This window comes from Sorghum bicolor, chromosome 6 (assembly GCF_000003195.3).
Source record: "Sorghum bicolor cultivar BTx623 chromosome 6, Sorghum_bicolor_NCBIv3, whole genome shotgun sequence".
NCBI classification, from domain to species: Eukaryota; Viridiplantae; Streptophyta; class Magnoliopsida; order Poales; family Poaceae; genus Sorghum; species Sorghum bicolor.
This window is the reverse complement of record NC_012875.2, coordinates 55,202,572-55,230,196: the sequence shown is the minus strand read 5'-3', so window position 1 is coordinate 55,230,196 and position 27,625 is coordinate 55,202,572. Positions and strand designations below refer to the sequence as shown.

Below are 27,625 nucleotides of genomic sequence, written 5' to 3'. Positions count from 1 at the left end.
CAGTGAATACGTACGTGTGCTCGATTGGTTTAGTTTACCTACTAGGCTCAGCTTTTATGCGTATCGATCATAGCTACAGATCGATCGAGACCTACAACTGCAACTAGCTTCTACTACATACTCTACCTCTACACATGCTGCTAGAGGAAGCATAAGTACACCGTGTACACCTAGATGTGCAGTGGGATCCAATGTTTCTAGTGACGCCGCCACTGTACCAATTCAACACTCTGTTAGGCCAGTCTCAATGCATGTTTTATGAGAGTGTCATGCACATTAAATAGGGTGCCACATAAGCAAAATTGCTGACTTGGCAGGCTCATTAAATGAAGGAGTTTCATCAGATGAGAGAGGAGTTTCATCCCCATGAAACTTCTATGGCTCGGTTACCTAGTTTGTAGTCTTGGTAACTGTGTCATGAAACTATGCATTGAGACTGGCCTTAGGCCCTGTTTAGTTGTAGCCGTTAAAGTTTATTGTCCATTACATTGAATATTTGGACACATACATGGAGTACTAAATATAGGTTATTTATGAAACTAAAAACACAGATAGAGAGTAATTAATTTGCGAGACAAATTTTTTGAGCCTAATTAATCCATGATTGGACACTATTAATTTGTCAAATAAAACAAAAATGTTACAATACCTGTTAAATTTTAACAATCCAACCAAACAACATCTTATTTAGGTCCCTATGCCACTGCCAAAAGACGTTAGCGGCCACTTGGCAATTCAACAAATCTCTGGCCTCGTTGCTTCGAGACTACTAGACTAGATAGCTTTATTTGGATCTCGCTCCACAAGGTGCGTGGCTTCCTACCAAGAGGCAGGAAAGCATGTTTCTACCAGTTAATTGAGCTCCTCCTACAAACCACAAACCTCAGTCTCACTCGCACACCTCATGTCCACAGATGGGCCATATATGCATGCTTAATATAAAACAGTTAATTGCTCTATATATTAATTAAGCCAAAACACAAAAACTGAAGAAGGAAACAACCACTTATGCTGTCGTGCGTGGAACCCCTAAGCCAGCTGCATCTGCAACATTTTCCCTGTACTCTATCCTTTCAAGTTGCATATACTGATCAGCGCCTGCGGTTAGCGTAAACAACACTAAACACAAGTGCTCGTGGCTAAGATTTGAGCTCCTGCCCTCTCTCCCCCAAATAAAACGGGAAAAAAAAATTGAGCTCCTGCGAGCGCGTAGATAAGCTTGGGGACGCGTGAGACGCATGTGGAGCTCGCACATGGCTCAAATTAAATGAGACTGATGACGGGTGTTTAGCCAGAGGAACAAGATAGAGACGACGAACGAACCTTTGCTTCGGTTGAGAGGCATTCGGTTCAGCATTCCATGGATCCCCCGGATTTCTGCTCCTTGGAGTGAGCTCTCCTCCGACTCTGATCCGCGTTCGTCACCTCCCAAAATCGGCGGGCACGGCCCATTTCTAAATTCTCTCGCGCGCCCATGCAAGGCCCAAATCGTCAGAGAAGCACCAAATGTAAATGGGGCCGAATGATGCCCGGGCTCTATTTGAATGGGCCTCTAGGTGGCCGTTGTTTTCCTTTTCTCGCAGCAGCTAAACGGGCATGAAGATGGGCCCTCGCGGTGGGCGCCGCCACGACGCGTGTTGGTGTTGGGACGGACCGAGCCGAACCCTCAGCACCCGCAGACCCCGCTCCCAGCCGTGTCGCCATCCGCAGGTCACGTGAAAAGCAGCGGAGGCGCAAGCGCAACGCGAGGCAGGAAAACTCAAAAAGGGCGGAGAAACTGCTTGAACTGGAAGCGACCCTAGTCCAAAACCACCGCACCGAGCCCCCGCCGCGCCGCGCCACCTCCGCTCCTCTCGTCTCCCCCGGCCGGCGTCGAGGCCGAAGCGAAGGCGAGCATGCATCACGACCCCAACCCCTTCGACGAGGGCGGCGCCGAGGACAACCCCTTCTCCGTGAGCGCAAAACCCTTTCCCCCCCTCGTTCGGAAATTTCGCTGCCTACCTAGGTGGTTTGGTAGATCTGGAGATTTTGGTCGAGTATGTCTGATCAACCGTCGCTGTTGCGTCGTAGAATGGAGGAGGTGGAGGCGGCAAGCAGCAGTACGGGTTCCGGCCGACTGAGCCCGTCGGGTTCGGCGGCGCCGGCAGGGGGGGCGACGCCGTCGTCGACGTCCCGCTCGAGACCATGGGGGTAATAAGGCGCTTCATCCACACGCTCGCTGCTCATCAGTTGTTATTCGCGTGCTAATCCCAGTGTTTTGGGGTGGGTGTGGGCGCGCAATGCAGGACTCTAAGAGCAAGTCGAGGGAGCTCTCGTCGTGGGAATCAGATCTGAAGCGGCGAGAGGCGGTCGGTTTTTTTTTTCTCCTCCATTTCCACGCTCGAACTTTTGTCGTTGGCTGTTTGATCGGTGATGTTCTCATGGCTTCTGTTTTGTGGCTGTAGGATATCAAGAGGAGGGAGGAGGCGCTGAAGAATGGTGCGTCACTATTTTTTTTTCTTTCTTGTGTCAGACTGTCAGTGGTGTTTGACTTGTCACTTGTTTTAACTGAAGTGTGATCGTTGGCATTTTCCCGTCATTTTGTTTGGTGCAGCTGGTGTGCCGATGGAGGAGAAGAACTGGCCACCATTCTTCCCCATCATCCACCATGACATTGCCAATGAGATACCAGCCAATGTGCAGAAGTTACAGTATCTTGCATTCGCAAGCTGGCTTGGTATGTTTGCATGGACCATTTTGTTGCACATGTGATTTGGTAGTAGCAAGTCATTTTCTTATCTAGTCAGGGGGGTGCATAAGCATGCAAGTAGGGATACAAGTCTACTAGATATGGTGTATTTGAAAGGTGGCTAGCAGTGATTGGTCATGTTTTTTGATTTGTGTTAATATAAAATTGCAGGAATTGTGCTTTGCCTGTCCTGGAACTTCATTGCTGTCATAGTCTGCTGGATCAAGGAGGGAGGTGGGTTTCATGGTTATCTTTAAACGCTGGTGCACTCTATACATTGCGCTTGCATTAAATAGTTTGCATATCTTGTGCTTGCAGATTCAAAGTTGTTTTTCCTTGCAACAATCTATGCTTTGCTTGGAATTCCTCTGTCATATCTGATATGGTATAGGCCACTCTACCGTGCAATGAGGTATGCCACGATCATTTTTAAACTCCTTACTATGGATAAATTTCGCGTCATAGTACATTTTATATGTGCCCATCCTAGAGCCTTTTGCATCAGTGCATATTGCAAAGCAAGTTCTTGTGTATCAGAGCCTTTTGCATCAGTGCATATTGCAAGGCAAGTTCTTGTGTAAATATAGTATATGCAGACTTGGGAAGTGTTCCATTAGTGCGTATTGCAAAGCAAGTTCTTGTGTAAATATAGTATATGTGAACTTGGGAATTGTAGTTACTATTTACATGTACCGATTAATGAGGCATGGTATGTTTGTCCCTATTATATTTAGGCACCAATCATTGATGTGGCTCGGATTCTAGTATAAGGTTCTTAAGTGGAACTCTACTATAGTTATGATATACATTTCTCGAACCAGGATACTTATATTTCTAAGGCTTTGCTTTGCTGCATGATGCTTTTGTATTTGACACTCATTAACTTGTTGAACAGGACTAACAGTGCTTTCAGTTTTGGATGGTTTTTCCTGTGTTACCTGGTAAGATCTTATTTGCAAGTTTATTTTGCATGTTTATCATTTCAGTCAACTACTCTAGTAGTTTTCACTTCTCATTTAACACAGATGAGGTCATTTTTTGCAATTATTTTGGTGCAGATCCACATTGGTTTTTGCATAATTGCTGCCATTGCTCCACCAATTGTATTTCATGGGAAATCATTAACGTAAGTTTGTTACTCCTTTTATCTAAAGTAATCAAAGCCATCAGTTGTTATGGGCTTGGGTAATGTGGTAAGCACAATTGCGTAGATAGCCAGTGATGTTGGCTGCTGGAAAAGGAGAAATCAATAAATCATAGATTGGGATCACAGAACTTTGGAGGAGAAACTAGGTTGATTCTTGCTTGATCATAACCCATAGATGGCTAACCTTTTTATATGGATTTCTACCTTCCTAATAAACAAGATCACTATGGATTGCAAGAGATAACTCCCTAAATTTTCAGATATAGGATTCCAAACAAACAACAATTAATGATAATCAGACGCGTGTGCCAAGTTACGCTAGGCGCCGGGCGGAATCTAGGCGGAGACCCCTTGCCTAGTGCCTAGGCGGGATTAATCGCGCCTAGGCGTTCCTAGGCGTTTTGGCAATATAGCCAATATATATGTACATATCCTATATATTATGTATATATCTATTTATTGAGAGGCATAAGTGCATAACATTCACTAATTGAGGCATCCATGCATCCAGGCATAGCATTCAGTCATAGCATTCAAGCATAGCATTCAGCCAGGCATCCATGCATCCATCAATCCCTGTATTCACTCATTCATACTCAGGCATAAAAGAACAAAAGGGACAGAATAGGAGAGAGGACCGTGGAGCAGGGGAGAGGAGTTGGGGAGGGGGAGGGGAGTGGAGCAGGGGAGACCGGGAGAGGAGCTGGGGAGGGGAGTAGCCGGAGGGGGAGGGGAGAGGAGCAGGGGAGGGCCGGAGGGAGGGGTATTACCTTGGGGACGAGCAGCTTCCAGGCCGGCTGGGAGGAGCTCGCCCGGCGGGGAGGAAGGCGTCCGGCGGGGAGGAGGGCGTACGGGCGGGAGGAGCTCGACCTGCGGGAACAAGAGAAGCAAATGGCAGCCGCGGGTGCTGCCTCGGCCTTATCCGCGCGATTTCGCGCGCCAATTCGCGCCGTGCAGCCGCCTGGGCGCGCCATCACGCGGGAAAGCTCCGCGCCCTCGACCGCGGCCGCCAATTTTTCCGCGGCCCGCGCGCGCGTCCGCCTACGCGCCGCCTCGCTCGCTTCTGCGCCGATTCGGCGCCGCCTAACGCCGCCTACGCGCCGCCTAGCTCCGCCCAGCGCCGAGACGCGCGACTACCCCCCTAGGCGCGGCGAGGGCCTTCGCCCAGCGCCTACTCGCGACTAGGCGGCCGCCCAGCAGCGCCCAGCGTAACTTGGCGCGTGTGTGTGCCGCCTTGTTGGATGGCTGGCCCATAGCCATATGATCAGTAAGAGTAGTTTCCATTACTTGGTGCTTATAGTTGATAATTTTCTGTGAAAGGTCTGAAATAAGTTCTTGCATATTCCTCTGCAAGGTCTGAATCTGAAATAACTCAGTAAGTTGATTAATTTTATGCTCTTTTAAAAGATATGGCCAGTCATGTGCCAGTTGAATGTCTCAAATTTCCTCTGTAAGTTCCAAATCTGAAATATGTCAAAAAATTGGTTAACTTTTTGCTCTTTTAAAAGGATATGGCCAGCCATGTGCCAGTTCAATGTTTCAAATTTAGCAGCCAAACTGTTTGTCACTATATGCTTTATTGGGTCTGTAAATATGCTTTTAAACGTATTGGCTTGAGTGGATGGTGTGAAAATGTTATTCATAGCTGACCAAATTTCTTTTTAACATCAATCTATTATGATTAGTCTGATGCAGAACTCTTTTCTGTTCTTGTCAGTGGTATTCTGGCTGCGATTGACACCTTCTCTGAGCATGTGATAATTGGGGTAAGCTGAGTGGTGGACACACTTTTCATGCTTTTTTCAATGTGCTGTTTATGTGATGTCTCCCAAATCTTGGGGCTATAAGAATCAATACTTCCCTGTTGCAGATCTTTTACTTTGTTGGGTTTGCACTGTTTTGTCTGGAGACATTGCTGAGCATTGGGGTCCTTCAGGTATGAAAGTTTTTTTCCCCTCAACAATTATCACTCTTCAATGTTTCTGCAAACTAGTGGATGTTCCATTGTGTAACAGCATACTAGATGAGCAGTCCTTTTTTGGTATTAAAGTCTGAAGTTTGCATTGACATAAACATTTTATGGACGTTAATGTTAGTAAAAGGACTACATACACCCCTAAGGTATCCTAGGGTGCTTATGTTATGTGGGGGCGCCAATACCAAAGGCGCTCCAGACACAGCCAGGGCAGTATCCCAGGGGAGAAACGAGGAGTTAGGCCAGTCTCAGTGGGGAGTTTCATAGCGTTGTTTCCAAGACTGCCATGTTATGTGAAATAAAAAGAAACTTGGATGAGACACCCACTCTCAATGGAGGGCCAGTCCCAGTGGGGAGTTTCATAGCGTTGTTTCTAAGACTGCCATGTCATCTGAAATAAAATGAAACTTGGATGAAACACCCATTCTCAGTGGAGAGCTTCATTCCATGGTTTCATAGGCATTTAATTTCAAGACTCATATAGAGTTGGTAATCGTGCCAAGAGAGTTTCACCTAGATGAAACTCATTTCTTCTCTCTTCTTAAATACACCGCCATGTCATAAAAAAAAGCCTATGTGACAACCTATTTAATGCAAATGAAACTCAAATGAAACTCCCATTGAGACTGGCCTTAGAGGCTGGGCGCTTCTATTTATATCCTGTAAACAGCCTATGAATGAATCAATCAAGAATCAGTTATCTCCTAGTCTACCCCTTTCTCCTCTCAATCTCACCCACTTCACAATTGGGCTCCCACGAAAGAAATGGCGCCATTGCTGGCCTTGGCTACGAGCTAAGGAGTCAAGACCCTCCTACCTTGGGCACCAATGCCCTTGACAGCTTACTTCACCCCTTCAACCTATAGAACCTGGTATTCCACACACAAAACTATGCAATACCTTTTAAATGGCCCCCCTGAGGCCTGAGGCCACTTGTCAGGGTGGACCTGACGTGCTCTAGTCATCCCTGCATCAACCCTTGCCAGCTCTCATCCAGTTGCTGCGGCCTCATCCCTCCCTTGCCTGGTTTCGTTTGGGCAGTGAGGAATGTGACAGCGGGAGGCTGACCATGAGCTCCCAGGAGTTGATAACATCTGTTAGTGTAGTGTGTAAGTTACCTGGTTTGTCGGGGGGTTATGTAGAGTTCTTCCTTAATGTACAGTTGAGTAAAATATGTTTGCCTTAGAATATGGTGTGGGGGTTTGCTATTTTTATTTAGTCTGTCATTTGGATTAACAAATACAGTTTTCTTAATCTGTAGGTCTTACAATTTTGTTACATCTGATATAACACCATTATGTATGGTGTGATGTTTGTCTGCTTTTTTTGTTTCTACATCGCTCCATGTTTCAGATGACCTTTCTTGAAGTGTTTCTTAATAATACAGAATGCTAAAGCATAACATTTGCTATCTGTGTCTTGATGTATGCAGAAAGTGTACATGTACTTCAGAGGGAACAAGTGAAGCCAGTCATGATGGAGAATTACATTTCTTGACAAAATGGGGAGTACTTTAGCACATGTTCACTCGATGGTTTTGTGCATATCTGTCAGTACACCTTGAGTCTGTCTTTTCTTATGTCAGTGGCACTGAGAATTGCTTTTTAAGATGGTATGGAAGTAGGATAGCACAGAGAACCGCCTTGCACTCGCGGCGCTCTATGTGTTCAAACAGACTATGGGGGTGATTATGCTGCCGGTACAAGAAGTATAAATTTCTAGTCCATTTGAACCAGCTATAGTTGAAGCTTGAAAGACAAATTTGTCGACCTGATTATTCATCTAGCAGTCTTTGACTACAGTTATATGCATACCCATTAAGGCAGCGACATTTTTGTCGTATGTGACGGGGGAGTAACTAAGCACTTTTCTTTATATATATAGTACTCCTTTCATCCCAAAATAGATGCTCATATAATTTTTTAGAGCTTATTTTTAAATTTTAACTAGATATAGAAAATATTATGCATCTCCTAATGTGTTTATTATAAAAACATGTCCCACTGTTAATATAATTATATTTATGACACATTAATATTTGAATATTTCATATAAATTTAGTTAAATTTACTCGGAAGATGTGCAACTATTTTGGAACCAAGAAAGTGTATTAAGCAAAACGTAAAAATTATCGAGTTTCACGTCCATGGTCAACAACTCTTGCATATGACATATATGACCTACTCTCTCCGTTCTAAAATAAGTGTCGTTTTCGCTTCTCGATAAATAACTTTAATTAAATATATAGTAAAAAATATTAGTATTTATAGTATATAATTAGTATCATTAGAAAGATCTTTAAGTCTAGTTTTTTAACAAATTTTTTTTAGAAATATAAATATTGCATATATTTTTGTACAAATCGAGTCAAACTTGTGGCACAAAAACCTAAAACGATACTCTTTTTAGGACGGAGGGAGTCCTGTATATTTTGAACCTAGCCTTCGTCTCTCTCCATACCAACAAGGGCCTTACAAAGCAAACCATGGGCTTTCAGGGCTTTGGATTCTTACTAATGTTTTTGTTACTCAAGCCGACATTCTTGCTTCCACTTTTTCGCTCTCTGCTTTCATGTTAGCTCCTCTCTAAGGTGGAACGCTCCCCTACCGCTTTCATGTTTGCTACCCTCTAAGGCGGAACATGTTTGCCGCCCTCCAAGGTGAAACACTTCCCTAGGTATTTTGACATCTCATAGCTTTGGCGGATCATTTAGCTATGTTCATCTTTAAGGCTATCTCCAATAGAAGATCCATTTGGAAACCCAAACCCAAAATAGGTTTCCAACACAATACCTATAGCCTCCAACAGAGTACCCAGGTTTCCAACACAATACCTATAGCCTCCAACAGAGTACCCATACAGAAGACCTATTTTGGGTATCAGGAGAGGCATAACCCAAATTTGGGTATCCTCTCTCCTCGAGACCCATTTGCAGAGAGTGTTGTCTTTTAGGTCTTGTTGTTGGAGAAGACTAAAAATAGGTATGAAACCTTTTACCTGTAGCGCTACCCAAAGGACAAATGGGTCTTGTATTTTGGGTGACCATTGTTGGAGATAGTCTAAGGCAAGGGCGCTTGATCAGTGAGCTATTATGCTGTAAAAAAAATGTCAAACTTTTTAAAATTTGACTAATCTTATAGAAAATTATATCAATATTTATATTTTTTAAATAAGTTTATTAGGAAAATTTTTTTACTAACATTTATTTATAGTATCATAATTGTTAGTAATTTCGTATATATTTGGTAAAACATAAAATATTATTTTTTTGGGAAGTTAGAATTGCATTATTTTTAATGGAAAGAGTATGTTTTATGAACTCTTGGAATTTGCCAATTTGGGTCTTGTTTAGATGCGAAAAGATTTTGGATTTCGATACTGTAGCATTTTCGTTTGTTTGTGGCAAATATTGTCTAATTATAGACTAACTAGAATCAAAAGATTCGTCTCGCGATTTACAGTTAAATTGTGTAATTAATTTTTATTTTCATCTATATTTAATACTTCATGCAAGTGCCGAAAAATTCGATGTGACAGGAAATCTTGAAAACTGATGAACTAAACAGGGCCTGGTAGCGCCTGTAGGGACATGACCGCCCCCCATCCGTTTCCACTGTTCTGGTTCTCTCATCCGCAGCAGGTGACCCACATGGTACCACGTAAGCCACGCGGGGCCCCACCATATCGTTGTCCACAAAACCACCACCAAGCTTTTTCATGGCCGTCGCCTTCCGCTTTGGTCTGCTGCTGACCATATATCTACGGTGGCAAGGCAAGACAAGGACGCGCAGTTGATCCATGCCATGGCGGCCTTCACGATGCACACGAGCGCGGCCACCTCGCCCTACTCGCCGGCGGGCACGGCCATCCTTCTCCGAAGCCGGAGTCGATCCTACTCCTACCCCACCGCCGCCACCACCACCATCCGCGTGTCGTGCTCGAAGACGACGGTGGTGATCGGGGTGGCGGCGGACTCCGGGTGCGGGAAGAGCACGTTCACGCGGCGCCTGACGAGCGTGCTGGGCGGCGGGGCGGAGCCGCCGAGGGGCGGGAACCCCAACTCCAACACGCTGGTGAGCGACACCGCCACGGTGATCTGCCTGGACGACTACCACTCGCTGGACCGGGCCGGGCGGAAGGCCAAGGGCGTCACGGCGCTGGACCCGAGGGCCATCGACTTCGACCTCATGTACCAGCAGGTGAGGGCCATCAAGGACGGCCGCGCCGTCGAGAAGCCCGTCTACAACCACGTCACCGGCCGCATCGACCCGCCCGAGCTCATCACCCCGCCCGAGATCCTCGTCATCAAGGGGCTGCACCCAATGTGAGACTGCTGAGGCATCCCAATCTTGCCTCATTTTGCTTCGTCATTTTTCTTTTCATTAATGCCGTAATGCGATGCGATGTTCACAATACTGTAGTAATCTACTAGCTGCTGTTGCCTGTGTCAGGTACGATGAGCGCGTGAGGGACCTGCTAGACTTGAGCATCTACCTGGACATCAGCAACGAAGTGAAGTTTGCATGGAAAGTTCAGGTCCGTCGTGTATCGATACTGCTCATCATCGATCATCGGTCAGGACGTTGTTGTCTGCCTGGATTAATTTCACGACCATTTATTTTGAGCTTCCGTTCTGCATGCAGAGAGACATGGCAGAGCGTGGGCACAGCCTTGAGAGCATCAGGGCCAGCATCGAGGCAAGGAAGCCCGACTTCGATGCTTACATTGGTAAAGCCTGCGAAAAATTCACAAGTCACAGTGCAGAGCTGAGAGCAATTCATTCAATTCATATCCTTGCTCTTCTTCCTGCTGCTGCAGAGCCGCAGAAGCAGTACGCGGACGCCGTGATCGAGGTGCTGCCGACGCAGCTGATCCCGGGCCCGGGCGACGACGAGGGCAAGGTGCTGCGCGTGAAGCTGATCATGAAGGAAGGCGTGGAGCACTTCGCCCCGGTGTACCTCTTCGACGAAGGATCCACCGTCAACTGGATCCCCTGCGGCCGGAAGCTCTCCTGCTCCTACCCCGGCATCAGGTTCGCCTACGGCTTCGGCACCTACTTCGGGCACGAGGTACGTACGTGATGAACTGACAATATATATAATCACTCACCCATCACTGTTTCGATCACTCTCATGAACCTTTGGATGATCGATGGTATTAATTCCTGGCGGAACTGAAGGTGTCGGTGGTGGAGATGGACGGGCAATTCGACAAGCTGGACGAGCTCATCTACGTGGAGACCCACCTGAGCAACCTGTCGACCAAGTTCTACGGGGAGGTGGCGCAGCAGATGCTCACGCACGCCGATTTGCCGGGCAGCAACAACGGCACGGGGCTCTTCCAGACCATCGTCGGGCTCAAGATCAGGGACCTCTACGAGCAGATCGTCGCACGTCGCTGAGTGAGAGGGCCGCCATGACGGCCAATTAATGGTAGCTATCAAGGTCGTGATGTCTGGTCGAGCCAGTGCTGATGATTGGATGAGAGCCGGCATATATACATGCATCGTGGTGTATTCGTGTGGATGCTTTTCTTGTGTCCGCTCCAAATGCTAGGTTCGCCTTCTACTACTAGTAGACAGTAGCTAGTTTTGTAGATAATATATAGGAGATGCAGCAGGGACAGTACTGAGCAGTGCTTTGAATTTCCATATGAGATGGGCTTTCACTATCTCGTCTCTTGTTAACGTGTTCAGAAAGAATTCAAAAGCACTTCTCTCTTGGTCGTTTGGTGCGGCTCCTCAGGGCGCGTCCAACGTGACACTCTGGCGTGCTGCCCCAGAGGCCACGTCGGAGTCATCCATCCACGTTGTAGCGATTGATGGCCTCGCAGAATGTCAGATATGTTTGCAGAGGCTACAGCTTTCCCAACTGACAAAAGTTTGAGGCACTCGGCTTTGTTTAGTTCCGAAAATTTTTGGAAAATGGACACTGTAGCACTTTCGTTTGTATTTGACAAATATTGTCCAATCATGAACTAACTAGACTCAAAAGATTCGTCTCATCAATTTCGACCAAACTGTGCAATTAGTTTTTATTTTCGTCTATATTTAATACTCCGTGCATGCGTCTAAAGATTCGATGTGACGGAGAATGTGAAAAATTTTGCAAAATTTTCTGGTAAGTAAACAAGATTCGATGTGTTGAGAAGCTGAAACACTCTCTTGTGACGTATAAGGCCCTGTTTAGTTCACCACCAAAAAAATTTTCATCCATCCCATCGAATCTTTGGACACATGCATGGAACATTAAATGTAGATAAAAAAATAAACTAATTACACAGTTTAGTTGAGAATCGCGAGACGAATCTTTTAAGCCTAGTTACTCCATGATTAGCCTTAAGTGCTACAGTAACCCACATATGCTAATGACAAATTAATTATGCTTAATAAATTTGTCTTGCAGTTTCCTGACGAGCTATGTAATTTGTTTTTTTATTAGTTTCTAAAAACCCCTCCCGACATCCTTCCGACACATCCGATGTGACACCTAAAAAATTTTCATCCCCAATCTAAACAGGCCCTAAAGACAATGAAAAAGCTAGTGTAGGTTGTCAGAAACAGACAGAGAAAATAGTGATTCATAGGACCATAAATTATAGCTTGGGTTGAGTGAATAGTATCCCCAAATTACTCAACTCTATATGGACTGATACTTTTTCATGGGGCTAACAAATTTAACTGCCCGTGTTGGGCTTGCCAGACTCTGGTGTCACAGCTGCTGACGGAGCTGGAGTCGCAGCAGCATACAAACAACTATTCCTTAAATCATTAAATCATTAAGAAACTTCTACGTCTTAAATTCCAGAGACTGTTTAATAATAATTTATTTATTTTACTATTTAAATAAAAAATAAATATGACAAACGGTCAAAAAAAATGTAAAAGTAAAAAACAACACTACGTAGCGAGTAAGCTGGGCTAAATTGCCCTTTCCCGCACGCCGCTTGGCCCACCGCCTGGACTCGTCTCGCCCGCGGCCGATCTCCTCCATCCGCTCGCCGCGCCGCAACCCGGAGAGGAGACTGCGCTCTGTCGAGCACCACCTGGGGCTCTGCATCCTCGCGACTATCTCCGGCACGGCGTCCGCCCTCTGCAGCCCCGGTGTCCCTGCGACCGTCGCTGCTGTCCTACTTCGCCACTGGCCTTTTTGCCCGGCGACGAGCACCACCAGGACACTAGGTATTCCCTCCCCTTGGTCCTCCCTTCCTGCTGGGGTGGAGTGCAGCAGCTGTAGTTACGGCTGCAGAGAGGACTGAAGTTTTGTGGGTGCGAAGTAGGTAGACTAGATACGCGGTGAGTTATCAATTTATCTTCTGTCTCTAGTTCTCTGGGATCTCTGTAGCTTGCTCTGATTTGATGTGCTGTAATTTGTCAGTAGAATCGTGGATTTTCTGGAGATCGTGACACGAACTTGATGATATACTTCTCAGTTTGTTTGGGGAAAGAAGATCTTGTCAACTATTAGCATGAAATATTTGCTAGATTATGGGTGAGCTGATAGAGCTTATATTAGGCAATTGAGTTAGCTATTTGCTTTGGCATCAGATTGTTAGGATTTTTCAAATTGTGGATTTCAATTGCATCTATTAAGTATGGATGTGCGGCTGGGTTAGAGATGACAATTGGTTGGAGCCGAAGCTTATGTTAGTCTTACCAAGTAGTATGTCATTAGGAACCCCTCTCTGTTCTGGGGCCACATTTGGTACTACATATGCCACTGGCAACTGGCCATTTTGTTGTGGATGGGATTATAGGAATCCTTATTAAGTTGAGCCATTCTTGATTTTGAATTTACTAGCCATGTGCATGGATCACAGTGCTTTCCTTGTTGAATCTCCTAATGGCAGGAAAATGCCTCGCAAGGTTGTATCTGGACCCGACTATGATGATGAGTACGATGACTATGATGAGTATGATGATGATGATGAGTATGATGAAAATGAATACGCCAACAATCATCCTGTTAAGATGGGGAAAGGTATACTTCCGAATCTTCAAGCTTTATCCATATCACTGTAAAGAGCTGGCAATGGTTACTAGAGCTGCTTTATAGTCTGATTCAGATAATCGGAAATGTGCCTTTTTTTTCTTTCACGACAGCTGTTCTATTGCTCCAGTCAATAGCTGCCCAGCTGATTAGTGTTTATTTTGCCTTGCATTAATTTCTACTGCCTATTTTGGGCACCAACTACTGGTAGACTCAACTGATTGATGTGGTTTCCATGTAATTGTGCCCAGCCCAGTTGTATTGATGCAAAGCGAAACAACAATTTATTACATGCAAAATTTCCATCCTCTTATGCTGTGCTATGGAGATGTTGTGTTGCATATTCATTGCCTGGATTCATCATGCATATTTTCATTTTCTGACTGGAGGTCAATTTTCACACACGAGTCAGTAGTCAAATTGAAGCAAAATCCTTGTGCAGTCTGAAAATGTCTGGGGCTTAGCAGGTTACTACTCATCTAGCAGGTTTCTCTGCTGATTATTTGCTGGATTGTTGGCATGTGGTGAATATGTATAGTATTGTTTTTAACATCCTGAGCTACGGAAATGATTTTTTGGCGTCATCCAGCTAATTGATTTGATCGGTATCCTTTGGGTCTGCAAATGTCTATGCTTTACATGTGTTGCACTTTATGTCCTTATTGCATGGTTTAGTTTTGAGGAGTTTCTCTGCTAGTACAACCCAATTGACTGTAATATGAGTATATGGCTCATTGATCTCTAATATTTGTTGCCAATATCTTTCATAGAATCATTGAAGAAGTCCTCAATTACAGTGCCGGTTCATTGGACGTGTTCCATGTGCACGTTCAGTAATCATGAAAGCATGGTGTATTGTGAGATGTGTGGGGTTTTCCGTGAGACCTTTGTCAAATCTGCGAAGGATGGTCTTTTAAAAGGTATCAGAGTCAAACAAGATTCAACAATTCTGATTCTGTTTATAAGTATACTAGGAACCATAATGTTTCCCGACATGTTGTTATTGTTCTGTCAGATGCAGCCGTTGCAGTGTCAAGTGAGCCTAGGACATCTGCTGCATCAAAAATCGATTCTGCAAAGACGCCAGTGAAGACTCGTGCCGCAGATTCTGATAGTGATTCTGCGAGAAAGCATGCTAGTATGTCTTACGATAAAGGTATGATTGATACAAATTTGCATCATTTGTATAAATTGTTGATATGTCTGACTAAGAACTCAGTTGGCATGTACTATCAAGTTGGTTGCTTCTTCCTAGTCATCCAAATAAATAGGAAAAATGGAAAGGAAAATTAATGACTAGCAGTATAACCACATTTGCTTCTCGTATGTGCTGAAAAGTATCTTGGTTTTCTTTTTTCCCACTACGGACCAGTGTTTGATGTTCCCATGGCTTTGTGGACTTTTTTTCTGTCAATCTAGTTGAAGACCTTTGTTGCTATTGCAATCCATAGCATTGGGCTATCCGTAAGTATTTTTGGATGCTAAACATTGTCTATATACACCAAAGAAATGGTTTGCTTGTTCGATGGCTTTGCAGTAATGCAGTCAATATCTTGTTTGGCACACTTTCTGAATCGAGTTGTTCTTGTGTTAAGATTAATTGAAGTGCCAAACTAAAGTTAATATGCTGCATATCTATTAACAGGTAGTTATCCTTTTTCCTGTTTCCTCAAGTCTAATTGTTTTGTACATCTCTACAGCCAATTCCATGCGGTTACCATCTGCTGGTAGCTCACTAGGTGCTGAAAAAAAGAAGAAAACTCCTGTACTTTCTGATGCAGTACCTGTGGAGAGGATACCTCTGTTGGCTTCCGATGGTTTTCAGCCAAAGGGTAACCAGAGTGGCGGGGCTAGCAGTTCTTCACAGAGTGACAGTGTGATCCAGAAACTCTCTTCTGACATAGGCCAGCTAAATGTAGACAAGAACAATGTGAATGTTACAAAACCTTGTTTGCCTGAAGAATATAAGCCTGAGAAGTGGATGTTAGCTGATCCGGAGTCAGGGGCGCTGAGCCAACTAAACCTTGCAATAGTAGGTCATCACCCAACTTCTGTTGTAAATATAGTATCAATTATTTGGCATTGTTGTTCTTCTACATGTCCGATGTCTGAAGAGAAGTGACTTTGAACAATTTGGGCAGGTCGGTCATGTTGATTCTGGCAAGTCGACACTATCTGGGAGATTACTGCATCTTTTAGGAAGGATATCAAAAAAAGATATGCACAAGAATGAAAAGGAATCGAAAGAGAAAGTATGTTGATCCTCTTTCATATAAGCCACTCTATTTCTTCATGTGGGTACTAACTGTCTGTGTTTTATATTTCATTTTCTTAGGGGAAGGGGTCATTTGCTTTTGCATGGGCCATGGATGAGAGCAGTGAAGAAAGGGAACGGGGTGTGACAATGACTGTGGCTGTGGCTTATTTGGAGACCAAGAAATTCCGTGTAGTTTTGCTTGACTCACCTGGCCACAAAGATTTTGTGCCAAATATGATATCTGGTGCAACACAAGCTGATGCAGCTATTCTTGTCATTGATGCTTCCACTGGTTCTTTTGAAGCTGGCATGGATGGTGAAGGAGGAAAAGGTGTTGGCCAGACTAAAGAGCATGCTCAGCTTGTTAGAAGCTTTGGTGTCGAACAGCTTGTTATTGCAGTCAACAAGATGGATGCTGTTGCATATGCAAAAGAAAGGTTTGATTTCATCAAACTACAACTTGGTAGTTTCCTGCGGTCATGCAACTTCAAGGACTCAGCTATTACCTGGATTCCTCTTAGTGCTGTAGAAAACCAAAACTTGATCAGCGCTCCTTCAGATGCTCGTCTGACCTCCTGGTAAGTTTGATTTCAGGTGAACTTTTGTCTCATGTGGATAATAATTACATTATGATGATGAGGTTATCTAGCCTATGACCTCTTACGAGTAGTCTGAAATTTATGACTTGAAGTTTTTGTTCCTTTCTGTTTAGAAGGCACTTCAAAGGTCAAACCTATTGTTCCAATGGAGATCTCATGGATTGAATAGGGTTGTAATGTAAAAGTTGCTTCAGAGTATAAATGTCTTGTGGTGCTCATATCTCTAATACTACTACAGTCCAAAATAGACAGTCTTTTTTTTTAATTAAAATAGACATTGTCTGGACTGTATAGAAATGTATAATAGTTCCTCTTGCTGCTTGCATGAAACTATCTTAGGCGATTATCACTAAAAGTAGTTATACTCAGTCCGGTCATTGTCGTTTTGAACATCAATACAATCTCTAAAATAAAATCTGGACTGGGATGCCGAATTCCATTGTAATATATTTGTTATAACTATAATATTGTCATTTGGTTTTCAAGACAAATCTACATGTCACTTTCATCAGTTTGATCTAAGAAATTAAATTTAAGAATTTGAACTACATATTTCAAATGACAACTGATGTTGTCTGGAGGGAATTGAACACTTTATTTTTTTTTCTCTGTGTAATCAGAAAAAAGGTGGAAGTGTTTGGAGATTGTCCATCTCTTTAACTACAAGTAAAAGAGACTGTAGTTAGTGGACAATTTGCTTAACCATATCTGGAGCAAATGGTTGTGAACAGCTATGCTGCTATGGATTTTCATGTTAATGCTGTTTGGATAATTTCATACTAAAACCTGTCAATGTTTTGGAGAACAGCTTCGCACTACTCTTAAGTGAACTATACCTGCAGTTAAATGTTCAATGTTGTTTTCACAGTGCCTATTTGGTCAAATTTGAGAGTGTGGACCTTGAACATGCATGAAAAGTTTTTTAATTTATTTATTTGTTATTATTATTATTGCCCAGGGGGGTGGGGTGGGGGTGAGGGGGGTTTCTATTTGACAAGGAGTATGCTGTTCAATTTTGTATCTAAAATGGAGATGTCCTGTTAGGTATCAAGGGTTTTGTCTCTTGGATGCTATAGATTCCCTGCAGCTTCCTTCTCGGGATGTTTCAAAGCCCTTGATTCTTCCAATCTGTGATGTTATAAAGTCTCAGTCAACAGGACAGTTGGCAGCTTATGGAAAATTGGAAACTGGAGCCATTAAAAATGGTTCTAAGGTATGTTCCTATGGGCTTCTCTTCCCTGCAGATGCGTACTATTGCATTGAAAATTTGATATGAAGTGGATAAGGTTCTAGTTCTAGTATATTAAAACCATGATCTTGGCCATGTGATGCTAATCCTTGACCTTTCAGTATAAAGATACGGGAATGTAGTTGCATCTAAGTTGTTTAATAATATGTCCTGGGGAATTTTTTCCTTTCCAATTCTGTTTTTACTGTTCAGATGAATGTTTGTGAATATATGGCGATGCTTATATTTTTGCGTGACATCTTTATTTCCTGTTGCAGGTGTTAGTTCTACCTTCTGGGCAAGAGGCAACTGTGAAAACCATTGAGCGGGACTCTAATTCATGCACCATAGCGAGAGCTGGTGATAATGTGGCAATTTGTTTACAGGGTATTGATGGAAATCAACTAATACCTGGCGGGGTTCTTTGCCACCCTGGTTTCCCTGTGGCTGTAGCTAACCACTTGGAGCTGAAGGTTCTAGTCTTGGACATCACTACTCCTATTCTTTTTGGCTCTCAGGTAAAAACATGACAAATTCTGCTTGATTAGCTTTTACCAGCATGTCATAAATAACAATGTTCTGGACCTAGGTGGAGTTTCACATACATCATGTGAAGGAGGCCGCAAGAGTAACCAAAATCGTTGCATTACTTGACAGGACTGGCAAACCAAGTAAATCAGCACCTCGATTTCTTAAATCCAAGCAGAATGCTCTTATACAGGTAATAAATGAAATGGATCATTGTGAATGGCTTTCTTTTAGATTACCCAACGATCATACATTATTCATATACCAGTATACTGTTTTTCTTGCAATTTTTCAGGTCACACTAGATGGAGCTGTCTGTGTTCAGGAATTCTCTAAGAGCCGAGCTCTTGGGAGGGCATACTTGAGGTCGTCTGGGCGCACTATTGCTGTTGGCGTGGTTAATAGGATAATTGGCCAAGATCAGAACTAGAAGACCCACTCTCTTCTGGAATCTGAACCAAATCCTTTTAGTTCTTACGGTTATACTCTGTAGTAGACCCTGGCAACATGATGCTGGCAAATTTTGTTTAGCAGTTGCTTATCGCCATTCCATTGTATTGAGATATAGGTGTAAGATAGTCGTCACAGCTGAGTTTTGTTCTAACCCCCCGGCTTTTGCGTAGGCCCTAGGAACACGATGTTGGCAAATTTTGCTTAGCATTTGCATATCGCCATTCTTGTATTGCGATGTGTGTAAGATGGTCACAGTTGAGTTTTGATTTCTAATCCTTGGCTTTTGGAGAAGTGCTATGGAATTCCCTCGAAATGCTTAAGTCATATATTGTGACTCTTGTGATTTGAGACCACTTATTGGAGTGTATATGTAGGTGAATGGCTGAATGCCTGTTTAGGTTCGGTGTCTTATTGTTTAGAAAATAAGATCACACCTTGAGCCAAGACTCAGCCGAAGCATTCTGCAAAGCAACTGTTCCTTAAGAATGTACACTGTAAAACTGAAGCAACGAAGTTACACTGTTACAGCAATCGTTACAGGGGGACAACCCGATAAATATCTAATGATTTCCTTCACATCAGATTATGTCACAATGATCCTTCTAGAGGAGTAGAACATCACGAAGATACCAAATCTGGTGTCTTGGCTTCAACAGCAAGCAAGGTCGTATCAGACCAGCGAACAGGCCTAGGCCTTGTTTAGTTCCGAAAACTGAAAACTTTTCAGTTTTCGGAACTGTAGCACTTTCGTTTGTTTGTGGTAAATATTGTCCAATCATATACTAACTAGAGTCAAAAGATTCGTCTCGTGATTTACAGTCAAACTGTGTGATTAGTTTTTGTTTTTGTCTATATTTAATGCTTCATGCATGTGCCGCAAGATTCGATGTGACAGGGAATCTTGAAAACTTTTTGGATTTCGGGGTGAACTAAACAAGGCCCTAGTTAACATATTTGTCTGAAAAGTTAACATATCCAACCGGTCACGCAAGGATTTCACTTCTATGCCCAACACCCTTTGTTGAACCCATGAAACATGGACAACTCCATCAACCTGATCAATTATGCCTTCTATAAGACGAGCCTGAAGGGAAAAAAACATAGTAATGTCAAAATACCATGATGATACTGCCACAAGAACAAAAAGAGCCAAACATAGTTTTTGGAGGGTAGGTCTTACAAAGAGGCACTTCATTAGTAGATACTCCACATCTTCAACAGAGAGCCTGGTTTCAAAATACCATGATGATACTGCCACAAGAACAAAAAGAGCCAAACATGGTTTTTGGAGGGTAGGTCTTACAAAGAGGCACTTCATTAGTAGATACTCCACATCTTCAACAGAGAGCCTGGTTTGTTCTGCTATAGTCTTTATACTTTCTTTCTTCTTCTCTTTAGTCGATTCTTTCTACTCTCGATCTATACGGCGAGGGTGGCGACTGCCTCTTCTCCCCTTGCGGCCAAGCTCGCCCCAATGTTCCATAGGGTGCACGCCTAGGCACGCTTATGCGCTAGTCGGAGGGGCGCTTTCTTACCTAAGGGGGTAGACGGAGAATAGGCGGCATACCCATATCTAAGACCATGTTGCTTGAGGAAGGAACGACAGGTGGCGGCAGAGGCGACAAGCATGCCTGATGGAGGCTAGTGGCAGGCTCACCCAGAAAGAAGATGCACCATGAGTGTAACCGGAGGCAGTGGGCGGATGGTGGAAGGAGAACGGGCAAAGACGATGAGCATGAGGTTGCGTAGGCGACAATCGTAGCCTGAAGAAGATAGAGACAGCGCCGGCAGGTGAGAGGCATGGATAAGAGAAAACAGGTACTGCAGGAGGTGGATAGATAAGGTTAGATAGAGTATTGACTCGGAAAAGGTAAGGTGGACTAGGTCTGTTTAACATTTCTATTCCTATTTCTATATAACTTTAAGTTTATACCTTTTGTTTTTATTTATTTAATAAGATAATAATATATGTAGATGTATAGGACACTAAAGAATGTCTTGGCGCGTCAAAACTCTAGATGGGTCACCTATGAATGCCGTAAACATTTTTTAGGGTTAATTGATATAACCATTCAAAATATCATAGTTTGAAAAGATATACCATTATTATTTTATATATCTCTAAAATACATCACTGCGTTTATCATAATTTTCTAAACTAAATTGTTTTTATCTTCTTCCTTTTTCTTCCTTTCTCTTTCGTTTCACCGTTACGGCAGCACGCTTATCGTTGTGTGCAGTGGCACCCTGCCATGTTTGATTTTACTAGTTAAATTTTAACTTCAACCACATTAAATGTTTTGATATATATATATGGAGTACAAAATATAAACTATTTACGAAACTAAACTTAGACACAAAATAATTTGTAAGACAAATTTTTTAAATCTAATTAACTTATGATTAAATAATAATTACTAAATAAAATTAAAATACTACTGTTAAACTTTAACACCAAGTCAAACACCCCGGAGTCTGCTGTACCTGCACACTGAAGTTGGCCACACCGAATTTTTTTTTATTTTTAGTCCAAATTTAAAACATATTTCAAATTTGACCCGCTTATGAAAATATTTTTAAAACTAGGCCGTTTGGACCCGCCACCATGCATGGCGGGGCAAATACACAGAACCCCGCCATGCATGGCGGCGAGGTACTACCGCTGACGTGGTATGGTTCGGGAAACACCTGCTGACGTGGCTAACACGTGGCGGGGTACGTGGCAAAGAGTACCCCTCCACTCATCATGGCGGGTTGCAACCCCGCCGCGCATCATGGCGGGGGTGCTCCCTGTGACAAAACGGCCCACCATCTGCTTTCTCTGTGTTCCCTTGTGGCACTTTCGTTAATTTATGATAATTATAGTCTGTAAGTTGCACTAATTATACAGTTTGCCTGTAAATCGTGAGACGAATTTTTTAAGCCTAGTTTTTATAATTAGATAATTTTTATTAAAAAAAAACGAAATTGCTACAGTGTTAAAATCTAAAATGTTTTTGATCTAAACAAGACCAGAAAGAGGGGTCAGGCTGAGAGGCAAAGTGACCACATAGTCAAATCTTTAGACGTATATTTCTAACTTCAAATAACTTTATTCAAAAATTAGATTTAAATATCTTTAATGATACTAATTTTATATTATAAATATTAATATTTTTAATAAATATTTAATCAAAATTTTTTTATAAGAAGCAAAAACGACAAATATTTAAGAATAAAGAGGTAGCAGCTACAGTGCTACAGCGTCTGCCACATTGGTACCCTGCTACACTGCTCCTTTTTTTTTTGAGATTAATACAGTGCATGTCCTGTTCCTACAGTGCTACACTGCTACGGCGCCTGCTCAAGTGTGTTGTATGCTACTTTTTATTTCTAAATATTTGTCGTTTTCGCTTCTTATAAAAAAATTTAATTAAATATTTATTAAAAATATTAATATTTATAATATAAAATTAGTATCATTAGATAGATATTTGAATCTAATTTTTGAATAAATTTATTTGAAGTTAGAAATATACGTCTAAAGATTAAATGAACGAAAGTGCCACTAGGGAACGCAGAGAAAGTAGGGTGAGCTGTTTTGTCAGGGAGCACCCCGCCATGATGCGCGGCGGGGTTACAACCCGGCATGATGAGTGGCGGGGTACTCTTTGTCACGTACCCCGCCACGTATTAGCCACGTCAGCAAGTTGTCTTCTGAACCATGCCACGTCAGCGGTAGTACCCTGCCGCCATGCATGGCGGGGTTCTGTGCATTTGCCCCGCCATGCATGGTGGCGGGTCCAAACGGTCTAGTTTTAAAAATATTTTTGTAAGCGGATCAAATTTGAAATATGTTTTAAATTTAGGCTAAAAATAAAAAAAAAATCGCCACACCAAGGTGAGAGACAGGTAAGCTGGACTAAATTGCCCTTGCCCACCGCCTGGAGTCGTCTCGCCCGCCGATCTCCTCCATCCGCTCGCCGCGCCGCAAACCGGAGAGGAGACTGCGCTCGGTCGAGCACTCGAGCACCACCTGGGGCCAGCATCTCCGGCACGGCGTCCGCCCTCTGCAGCCCCGGTGTCCCTGCGACCGTCGCTGCTGTCCTACTTCGCCACTGGCCCCTTTGCCCGGCGACGAGCACCACCAGAACAATAGGTATCCCCTCCCCTTTCATAGGTAAAAAAAAATCGTGCGCCCAAACCCTAACATACTATTTGTAATCCGATCTGAATCTATTCGATTGCTTTGCAAAAAATATTGGGTATACATGTGTACACCCATGTCCTTTACTGGGTCCGCCCCTGTCTGTAGCTGTAGGAACAGATGGCTAGTTGATGTACAATTCTCCAGAGTAGAAACAGCTACAAATTTCCCTTCAATTTTTCTCCCAAATCCTGGCGTGAGCGCTGTGGGAAGATGAACACACGAGGACGAACTAGGTGTATTGCTGTATTAGGTCAGCCCAATTAAACTTGACTTGTCTGATGGCAATGGCCGAACTGCGATATAGCCCAAGCTTGGAGAGAGATCGGTTCTCTTCAGCCCTTTATGTCTGTGTCATCCAGTGTGAGCACCTACCACCGATCACTTCTTACCGTTCAAGTGCCACCTCAGCGATTGGTGAACACAAATTCTGGCCGCCAGCTTCAGCCATTTGGGGTGGGAAAGGGAAAACATAGAGGGAGCTGCCGAGTTGGCTCATTGAGGGCATGCACCAGGTGCGGGCTTTCTGGGCATACTGTAGCCAGGCATGAGCATGGCCTAGGAGGTGAGGACCTAGAGGTGCCAGCATCAGTGACAGCGAGCGCTGGCACATCAGCACGTATGGCTGTCTCATCCTTTAGAAAGAAACAGTATAGAAAACATGTCTGATCCCTACATTCCGTAGTTGCTACTTGCTAGTTGGAACTTTTATTTGTTGAATGAATACTCAAATTATGTTGGGTTCTTGGAAAAGGTGAGTACAAAATTAGATTGCTCATCTGCCAATTGCAAAATTTTTATAGATTTAAAGAGCATCTTTAGTACGAATTAGTAGAATTGCTCGGACCCAAGTACCTAACAAAGTGCTAATGCTGATGCTGTTGTTTATGAGGGAGTGGAAGGGGAATCTTCTCTTTTTAAGCCCCATGTTCAAATATTTTTTTGTTACATATTCACTTAGGTCCTATTTGGTAAGGTTTTTTTTGTATCCAGACTCATCAAGAAGCCAGAGAAGCCATGCTTATGTGGCTTCATCCTTGTAAGGAAAAAACAGCTTCTCCCTTCTGTAATTCCTCTAGTGAAGCGGTTTCTTAAGTTAGTGTTTGAAGAACTTAACCTAAGAAGTCAGAGAAGCCACACTTGAAGCCCCCCAAGAAATCCTGCCAAACAGGTCCCTAATTATCTACTTAGGGAATAAAATATTTCATGAAATGAACACCTTCAAACAAAGATTTATTTCTCAATTAATAAATACAGGCTGTCTATCTTCTGGTGTTTTGATCATTCAATGTAAGGTGAGTTATATGGATGATGGAACAAAATTCCTGTGTGCTTTTCATGTGAGAGACAATACTTGAATTTTTGTCTATACCATCCATTTACTGTTTAGACTATAATAGGTATATGATACCGATATATATATGGGGTATTGGCTGAACCCAAATGTTGGTTAGCTTTGATATATGTGCCTTGTTCGCCCTACCTATATTTTCTGGCTAAGGTCTGCCACTTGAAACAAGTCTGAGTACCTTCTAGCATCTTCTGAATTATCTTGGAGTAGCAGTAGCATGTCATGAATTGAGATTTTCTTGATGTACAGAGCAGAAACAATAGGTTCAGAAACAATAGCTTCTATCTCAGCTGGGCCCTTTTTTCTGGCTTCACAAGTTTGAGGGAAGGTTCTTTGGTTGCTCTTCTATCTGCAATTCCGTAGGGTGACACCACTGTCCGCTTAGGGTACTTTGTGTTGGGAATTGGCATTTATTGAGTTGTTTGAATGAGGATACTCAGAAGTGGATGGGGTGAAGCAAAGCAAAGCAACTGTGGAATATTGTGAATGTTTTCAAGCCCCTTGTTCCATTTGTGGATGTTGGGTGGTGTTTTGCAAAGTTATTGACTTGCATGCCTGGTGGTGCTGGGATTCAACTGAAATTTAGGATGAATTCTGTTGCTATTCTTTTTTAGGCTTTTTTAATTTATGTTTGGTCGACTCAACATCAATTTTCTTTTTTTCTATAAGCAAGAGGACATTTGATTCTAAATAACCTCCAAGGACCTAGTTTGCACTCCAGCATCTTAGCAAGCAAGCGATTGCATAACTGCCACAAATGGTTGAGTTCATAGTGCAGCCCGCAAAATAAATATTCTTTGATAAACATTCTATGGTATAATTTAGTTGTGCAATTTGAACAAAATACTGTTGCCAACACATTTTCATTTTTTTTCGATTTTCAGGAATTTGTCTTCCTCATCTAAAGCTGCTGCATTGTGTTTCATATAAATGGCTATGGGGTTGATTAATGCTAATCCTATAATCCATGAGAAAAAAGAAAGGCGCATCCGACCAGCACCAGAGACCACAGATGAAAATGCAGCAGAGCCCATAGACCAGCTGGAAATATTTGATATCCTTCTTAATGATTTTCCTTATATAAATGTAGTGAAGCTTGTTTTTCCATTTATCTGTGAGCTCTCTACCCGAGCTACATATATTTTTTATTTGACAAGGGGGAGTTCCCCATTTCCCTCTATCCTAGCTATTTGGTTCTGGTCCTTAATGTTCTTACATCACATTAGAGATATAAAGGATCCAGAGCACCCATACTCACTGGAACAGCTGAATGTGGTAACTGAAAACTCAATTGAACTCAATGATGAAAGTAATCATGTCAGGTAAGTTCTCATATAACTAGTTTCCTTGGTTTGGATCATTGGATGTACAATTCAGGATTGTTACTGAAGCTCACTCTTGAGATTCATATTTGCTTTGCATCAGGGTTACTTTCACCCCAACAGTGGAGCACTGCAGTATGGCAACTATTATTGGCCTTTGCATACGTGTGAAACTTGTACGGAGTCTCCCTCCTCGTTACAAGGTTTGTTGTCATTGTAGAGCTTGAGACAAAGTACTATGCTACGATTTACACTATCAATATTATTTTGCCACAGCAATCAGGGTTTGATATGTTACCATCATGCCCATTTTAGCAAGTTTTAGAAATCTGTGATAGCCTGATAGGCATGGCTTTTATGTTAGCATACTGCTGTCATAAGGGATAGTTTTGTTGCTAACTACTTTTTCAGAGGTGGTACATGGGCCTGGAATTTCTCTTTTAGATTGAATTATAAAATGATTACATCTGTGTTGCGCATAAAACCTAGTCATGGAATGGTTAGAAAATTGGTAGGTCATGTACATAGCTGCTTTACATTTCATAAAAAATCTTTGATTTTACTGGCAGGAATGCAATCTAATAAGACAGATCTGGAAGTTTTTTTAAAAATTTTATTTAATTTGTTTCTTCCATCTGTTGTGTGCCGTGCTCTCTCTATTGTTTGTTATATTGTGAGAAAATTTAGATAGCCATCTGAATCTTAACTGTTATAGGTGGACATAAGAGTTGCCCCTGGATCACACGCAACTGAAGCTGCCGGTATATGTTCGACAACTTCTGCAATAGTTACCACATCAATTGCTTGGCTGACTATCTCATCATATAAATTATTTCTTTGTTTCAGTGAATAAGCAACTGAATGACAAAGAACGTGTTGCAGCTGCATTGGAAAACCCAAACCTACTGGACATGGTTGAAGAATGCTTATCACCAACATTTGATTGAGGCCATATCTGGGCGCCATGGCGTTTTATGTTCAGAAGCCACACAAGCTTATTGCCTATGGAGTTCACTCCTGTCTTTCAAGTACTGAAATGTTTTGGCTGTTAAAGGACGTGTGCATGATTTTTTTTCCATCCGTCCACTTTTGGACGTTTTTTTGTGCTCGTGACCTCCCTGACCCTGAGCAGAGGGAGATGTAATCAGATCTTGTGCTGTAGCTTTCGGAGTGTTGTCACTTGTCAGTACCACACCATTTTGAGGCTGTGTACCCTACACAATCAACTGAACTTGGTAGGAGAGTCCTAGAATCCTCAAATCATTAGTCGTTTCTGTTTCCATACTCAGGAAATGTTTAGTTTCTGAGTTTCTAGCATGTTTGTTATTATTATTACTATTATTATTGTATAGCATGCCCTAAAGTTTGCATAAGAAAAATCGTGATTTCCCCTCAAGTTTGGCTTCTTGGCTCAACTGATCATGCTAATTCTGTGGCATAATTGTGTGATTTGTGAACCGTCTCCCACTCTCCCTTGAAGACGATACGCTTGCAGGTTGCAGCAGCGCCCACCGAATGAGCATGACACGCTTGCAGTAGCAGGCCAACAGGAAAGGAAAGACGGCAATCATGTGCAGCCGGCATCCCTGGGTACAGTCTACAGGCACACATTGCACCAGCCCAACCTCGTGTCGGTGTCGTGGCAACTTTTCTGCCGTCCCGTGCGCCACTGCCCCGTACGCTTACGGCAAAACGGCTGGCTGGCTCTGGCTGCCTCACAAGTATCGCATCGGCGTCGCAGTCGCATGGCGTGCCCGCACGTCGCGGCTGCGCACAGCGCACCCGATTGAGCCTGGACCTGGACGGCGCACACCACCAGCACACAGCGCGCAGCAGGAAGCAGGCAGCGGAGGTGTAGCACGC

General features: G+C 43.0%; 4 protein-coding genes across 9 annotated transcripts; all 4 read left to right on the top strand.

Moving 5' to 3' along the window:
* Positions 1,703-7,692, top strand: LOC8071105 (secretory carrier-associated membrane protein 6). Its single transcript, XM_002448405.2, has 12 exons — positions 1,703-1,952; positions 2,071-2,190; positions 2,286-2,348; positions 2,445-2,478; positions 2,594-2,716; positions 2,900-2,962; positions 3,047-3,140; positions 3,624-3,669; positions 3,787-3,854; positions 5,593-5,641; positions 5,746-5,811; positions 7,283-7,692. Exons 1-12 carry the CDS (start codon positions 1,896-1,898, stop codon positions 7,313-7,315), a joined length of 816 nt encoding a protein of 271 aa, XP_002448450.1. The 5' UTR covers positions 1,703-1,895; the 3' UTR covers positions 7,316-7,692.
* LOC8071104 (phosphoribulokinase, chloroplastic) lies at positions 9,541-11,577 on the top strand. Its single transcript, XM_002448404.2, has 5 exons — positions 9,541-10,174; positions 10,302-10,386; positions 10,494-10,578; positions 10,669-10,919; positions 11,030-11,577. The coding sequence occupies exons 1-5, from the start codon at positions 9,654-9,656 to the stop codon at positions 11,249-11,251; spliced, it is 1,164 nt and encodes a 387-aa protein (XP_002448449.1). The 5' UTR covers positions 9,541-9,653; the 3' UTR covers positions 11,252-11,577.
* Positions 12,784-19,246, top strand: LOC8071103 (HBS1-like protein). 4 transcript variants are annotated; one of them, XM_021463476.1, is made up of 11 exons: positions 12,784-13,030; positions 13,699-13,829; positions 14,609-14,758; positions 14,854-14,994; positions 15,539-15,870; positions 15,980-16,090; positions 16,174-16,673; positions 17,739-17,907; positions 18,201-18,440; positions 18,580-18,643; positions 18,746-18,886. In XM_021463476.1, exons 2-10 carry the CDS (start codon positions 13,703-13,705, stop codon positions 18,595-18,597), a joined length of 1,788 nt encoding a protein of 595 aa, XP_021319151.1. In that variant the 5' UTR covers positions 12,784-13,030; positions 13,699-13,702; the 3' UTR covers positions 18,598-18,643; positions 18,746-18,886. The 4 variants fall into 4 exon arrangements, with proteins under 4 accessions (XP_021319151.1, XP_021319150.1, XP_002448448.1 ...); XM_021463475.1 differs by having other exon boundaries at positions 12,785-13,030; positions 14,860-14,994; positions 18,512-18,643; positions 18,746-19,246; XM_002448403.2 differs by having other exon boundaries at positions 12,786-13,030; positions 18,512-18,643; positions 18,746-19,246.
* On the top strand, positions 22,773-27,158 carry LOC8071102 (protein AE7). Of its 3 annotated transcripts, none has more exons than XM_002448402.2 (6): positions 22,773-23,041; positions 25,325-25,494; positions 25,657-25,762; positions 25,866-25,965; positions 26,478-26,523; positions 26,609-27,158. In XM_002448402.2, exons 2-6 carry the CDS (start codon positions 25,371-25,373, stop codon positions 26,707-26,709), a joined length of 477 nt encoding a protein of 158 aa, XP_002448447.1. In that variant the 5' UTR covers positions 22,773-23,041; positions 25,325-25,370; the 3' UTR covers positions 26,710-27,158. The 3 variants fall into 3 exon arrangements, with proteins under 3 accessions (XP_002448447.1, XP_021319710.1, XP_021319711.1); XM_021464035.1 differs by having other exon boundaries at positions 22,785-23,062; XM_021464036.1 differs by having other exon boundaries at positions 22,788-23,041; positions 25,325-25,762.